At 57.8% G+C, this 5,364-nt stretch overlaps 1 protein-coding gene across 1 annotated transcript; it reads left to right on the top strand.

The window, feature by feature from the left end:
* Positions 1 to 877: 877 nt before the first annotated feature.
* On the top strand, positions 878 to 5,348 carry LOC113941360 (protein FAM171A2-like; the record flags this gene model as incomplete). The annotated part of the gene is made up of 6 exons (XM_027632518.1): positions 878 to 1,020; positions 1,105 to 1,263; positions 2,379 to 2,555; positions 2,674 to 2,790; positions 3,155 to 3,281; positions 4,063 to 5,348. Coding segments are annotated over 6 exons (2,008 nt in total), but the record flags the coding sequence as incomplete, so codon positions are not given.
* Positions 5,349 to 5,364: the final 16 nt, after the last annotated feature.

The raw sequence follows: 5,364 nt of genomic DNA, 5'->3' as shown, positions 1-5,364 counted from the left end.
GGTGTGGGGGGTTCCAGTCTCTTACTGGGGTTCCTTGATCCCTTACTGGGGGTCTTCTGCCCCTTCCTGAGGATCGTCAGTCCCTCTGGGGGGACCCCAGTCCTTTCCTAAGTCCCTGATTCCTTCCTGGGGACCCCCAGTCCCTTTGTGGGGATCCCAATCCTTTTCTGGGATCCCAATCCCTTATTGGGGATGCCCAGTCCCTTACTCAGGCCACAGTCCCTTCCTTATGGGGGACTCCAAAGAGCCTTTGGGTTGGGAGTCTTTTACACAAGGGTGTTTGAGGGGGTCTGACCCCTTTGGGAGGGGACAACCGTGTCGTGGTGGCCCCAAGTCCCCCCTTCCCAAGGTGGGGGGGTTGCAGGGCCCCCTTGGGATGGGCTCCAGTCCTTGTCCCCAGGGTGGGGGGTGGCATCAGTGGGGTCACCTTGGAGGGGGGTGGGACATGTGGGGGTGGATAAGAGGGGTGGGGATGGGGATACAGGGATGGGGGTGTGCAGGGATGGGGATGGGGGTGTACAGGGATGGGGATGGGGGTGTGCAGGGATGGGGATGGGGATACAGGGGTGGGGCTGCAGGGATGTGGCTGCATTGGCATGAGGGTGGAGGGTTGCAGGGATGGGAGGGTACGGGGATGGAGGGGTGCAGGGATGGGGGTGCACAGGGATGGGGGTGCAGGGTTGGAGGGGTACAGGGATGGGGGTATGCAGGGGGTACCCCCACCCTGCCCACTGCTTGCCACCGCCTGTCCCTGTCCCTGTGCCCACATGCCCCTCACCTCTTGCTGCCCTGGTCCCCCTTCCCCACCCTCTCTGGGGAACCCACCACCCCCATTTCCCCATCAATCCCCCCATCCCCTTGCCCTGGGGGGTCTAAGTGTGTGTATTTGGGGTCCCCCCTCACCCCTCCTCCCTGCCCCCCTCCCAGTCTACGCCTCCATCAGCCTGTACCTGCTCCCGGAGCGCCCTGCCACCCTCATCCTCTACGAGGACCTGGTCCAGATCCTGCTGGGATCCCCAGGTGAGCCGGGGGAAGGGACCTGGGTGGGAGAGGGTGGCACCACCGGTTCCCCCCGGTGCTGCCACCCCCGCCGTGCCCCCGCAGGTGGCCGTGGGCAGCCGTGGGCACAGTTCCCTCGGCGGGCAGCCCGCCTGCCCCGCAGCTCCACCTACAGCCAGCTCGCCGCCTCCCTCACCACCGCCTCCGGCCCCAGCCTGGCCCGCGCCTTCCCGGCCTTCCTCGGCGCCGAGCAGGACGGCATCGGTATATTTTCTTTTTCTTTTATTTTTTTATTTTTCTTTTTAATTTTTTTTATTTTGTTTTATTTATTTTATTTCGTTTTTATTTCAGTTTTTCTTTTTCTTTTATCTGTATGTTTATTTTTACGGTATTTTTTATTTTTCTTTTTAAAATTTTTTAATTCATTAAATTCTGATTTTATTTTGATTTTACTTTGATTTTATTTTGATTTTATTTTTATTGTCATGTTTATGTTTATTTTTTTTATTTTTAGTTTTAATTTATTTTTGAATTTTTATTTTTTTAAATTTTGTTGTATTTTTACTTCTATGTTTATTTTTAATTAATTTTAATTTTTATTTTTAAATTTATTTTTATTTTTAATTTCATTTTTATTTTATCTTACTTGTACATTTTCTTTTTATTTTACTTTAAATTTTTCTTTTAAAAATTATTTTTATTTAGTGATATTTTTTAAATTTCATTTTTATTTTTTAATTTTTATTTTTATTTTAAATTTTTCTTTTAAAATTTATTTTATTTAATGATATTTTTAAAATTTCATTTTTATTTTTTAATTTTTATTTTATTTTTAGGTTTATTTTTTTACTTTATTTTTTACTTATTTTTATTTTCATTTATGTAATTTTATTTTTTATTTTTAATTTTTTAATTTTTTAATTTTCATTTTATTTTTATTTTATTTCACTTTTACATTTGCTTTTTATTTTACTTTTAATTCTTCTTTTAAAAATTATTTTTATTTAGTGATATTTTTTAAATTTCATTTTTATTTTTAGGTTTATTTTTTTACTTTATTTTTTACTTATTTTCATTTATGTAATTTTATTTTTTATTTTTTTAATTTTTAATTTTCATTTTATTTTTATTTTATTTCACTTTTACATTTGCTTTTTATTTTACTTTTAATTCTCCTTTTCAAAATTATTTAATGATATTTTTTAAAATTTTATTTTAAAATTTTTATTTTATTTTAATTTTATTTTACTTTATTTTTTAATTTATTTTGATTTATTTTATTTTATATTTTTATCTTTGCACTCGGGACACTGTGGACTTTTGGGGGGACACACCCCATGTCATCCCCCCCTCTGGATGTCCCCTCATTGTCCCCGCAGCCAATGGCACGTGGCTGGAGCTGGCGCCGGTGGCGGCTCTCAGCGTGCACCTCTTCACCGGGAACGGCACCGAGGTGCCGCTGGCCGGCCCCGTCCATCTGTCCGTCCCCTTGGCCCCCGAGGCCGCGGCCGTGGTGGCCACCAGTGTCCCGGCCTGGAGGTTTGACCCCAAGAGCGGTGAGTGTTGGTTTGGGGGGTTTCTGGGGGCAGGGGGTGGCAGAGGGGTGACACGGGTGGTGTGGGGGTTGTGTGATGAGTTTGGGGGGTTCTCAGCCCGGCGTGGGTGTCCCTGCAGGGCTGTGGGTCCGCAACGGGACGGGGCTGATCCGCAAGGAAGGCCGGCAGCTGTACTGGACGTTCGTCTCCTCCCAGTTGGGATACTGGGCAGCGGCTCTGCCCTCCCCCAGCACAGGTGAGGTGACACCAGTGGGTGCCACCAACCTGGGGGTGCCACCAACCTGGGGGTGCCACCAACCTGGCTCCTCCTGGCCACAGACTGTCTCTGAGTGGGGTGAGGTTCCCCTCTGACCCCACCGTCCCCAGGGCTGTCTGAGGCTGGGAGGAGGTCACATCGTCCTGGGGTCTCTGGTGTGGGGCTTCTCCCCCTGAGCCCGTTCCAGGGCTGTCTGTGGGGAGTGGCACCACCCTGGGGTGCTCTTGGTGGGATGGGGGTTCCCCCTCCGACCCCACTTTCCCCAGGGCTGTCTGGGGGGCAGTGGCAGCCCCCTGGGGTGCCCCTGAGGGGGTTGTTGCCCCTCTGACCCCGCTGTCCCCAGGGCTGGTGGCGATGGCAGCGGGTGTGACGGACATCACCACCTACCACACCATCTTCCTGCTCACCATCCTGGGTGCCCTGGCCCTCCTCGTCCTCATCCTCCTCTGCCTCCTCATCTACTACTGCAGGTCAGCACCCCCCTGACCCTGACAGGGGGTGGGAACAGAACACCCCCCTGCCTCATTCCCCCTGACATTCCATGTGGGAATGGGGGGTCAGCACCCACTATAACCCCTGGGTGCCCTGTAGCTGGGGGGAGCATTCCCTGGCATCCCTGGGTGCCCTATGGCTGGTTATGGGGAGGGGGCACCACCCCACTGCCCTTGGGAAGGGGGGTACGACCTCCCAGCACCCATTGGTGTCCTATAGCTGGCTATGGGGAGGGGGCACCACCCTGTGGCACCCCCCAGGTCCCCTCTAACTGGATTTGTGGAGGGGAACTGCCCTCTTGGCACTCCTGGGTGCCCTAGAGCTGGATTGGGAAGGTGGACACCAATCCCCAACACCTCTGGGTGCCCTAGAACTGGATTTTGGAGACACACACCAGTCCCCAAAACCCCTGGGCACCCTAAAGCTGGACTGGGAGGAGGGACACCAATCCTCAGCACCCCCTGGATACCCTCTAGCTGGATTGGGAGTGGGGGACACCAAACCTCAACACCCCTGGGTGCCCTAGAACAGGATTGGGAGGGGGGACAACCATCCCCAACACCCTCGCGTGCCCTTTAGCCGGATTTGGGGGACACACAGCACTCCCCAGTACCCCATAGTGCCCTAGAGCTGGATTTGGGAGACACCACTCCCCAGCACTCCCTCCTCCAGCTCCCTCCAGCAGACGAGGGAAGCGAGGGGGGGAGTGTTGGGGGACCCCCGCACCCACGGGTGCCCCCCCAAATCTCCCCCCCGCAGGCGGCGGTGCCTGAAGCCCCGTGCTCAGCACCGCAAGCTGCCGCTGCCGGGGCCGCTGGACGGGGCGCGCCGGGACCAGGCGACATCCGTGTCCCAGTTGGACCTTCTGTGCGGGGGCAGCCACCTGGAGACCGCCTCCTCGGGGGGGGACACCGACCTGCCCACCCCCAGCCTGCCCCCCTCGACCCGCGAGCTGACCCCGGCCCGCCCGGACTTCTTCCAGCCGCCGGCCCCCGCCCCGCTCCGCGCCGGCCCCCGGGGGACCCCCGCGGCCACTCTGGCCCCCCGCCGCCGCCAGCCCCCCGCCACGGAGGACTATGGGCGCCCCGGAGATGCCTTCGGCCTCAGGGCCGCCCGCTCGGTGGACGGGCTGCAGCCCCCCGAGGAGCAGCACCCCCGGGGCACCCCCGCCTTCCCCCCGCGGCCCCCCTCGCCCTCGGGGTTCTCCCGGTACGGGGGGCAGCCCACCGAGCACCCGCTGCCTGAGCCCCCCCCCCGCCCGCCCTCGCTGGCGCCCCCCGGCCCCCTCCTCCTCTGCGGGCCCCTGGACCGGGGCGGGGGTCCCGAGGATGTTTACCGGGGGGTGATGCCCACCCTGCTCATCCCCGCCCGGTACATGCGCCTGGCGCCCGGCGAGCCGGAGGGACCCCCCGAATCCGATGGGGGGTCCAGCTCCTCGGCAGCCACGGCCGCCCCCCCGGCCCCCCCGTCCTCCGGGCAGCCCTTTGAGGAAGGGGAAAACTGGGGGGGTGCCCGTGCCCCCCAACCGGTGAGCGGCTCGGTGGCCATCCCGGTGCTGCTGGACGGGTCGGCGGTGGCCCAGCTCAACGGGGAGCTGCAGGCGCTGGCGGGGCAGCAGCTCCTGGAATTGGGGGGTCCCCCCCCTCCCCGAGCCTGGTTCGTGTCCCTGGACGGGCGTTCCTCCCAGGTCCGGCATTCCTACATCGACCTGCAGGGCAGCGAGAGGGGGCCCGGCCCCGCGCCCCCCGCCCGCCTCCCCCGGGCCGCCGCAGGCGGGGGGGAGGACGGGGGGCCCCGGCCCCCCCTGCCCGCCCCCTCCCCCGAGGACAGCTCGCTGGCCCCCTTGCTGGAAGCGGGGAGTGGGGGGCGGCGGGGGGGGGGCAGTGGCCGCAGCAGCGCCAGCGAAGCCCCCCGAGACTCCCTGACCAGCCCCGAGGAGGAGGCGCTGACGGAGGTCGGCGATGGGGGGGACGAGGGCGGCGACCGCAAGAGCCCCTGGCAGAAGCGGGAGGAGCGACCCCTGATGGTCTTCAACGTCAAGTGAGTGTGGGGAGGGGGGAG

The sequence above is a fragment of the Corapipo altera genome, unplaced genomic scaffold (genome assembly GCF_003945725.1).
Source record: "Corapipo altera isolate COAL_440 unplaced genomic scaffold, ASM394572v1 60743, whole genome shotgun sequence".
In the NCBI taxonomy this organism is placed as follows: domain Eukaryota; kingdom Metazoa; phylum Chordata; class Aves; order Passeriformes; family Pipridae; genus Corapipo; species Corapipo altera.
Note: the sequence above shows the minus strand (reverse complement) of the source record. Positions and strands in the feature narration are given on the sequence as shown.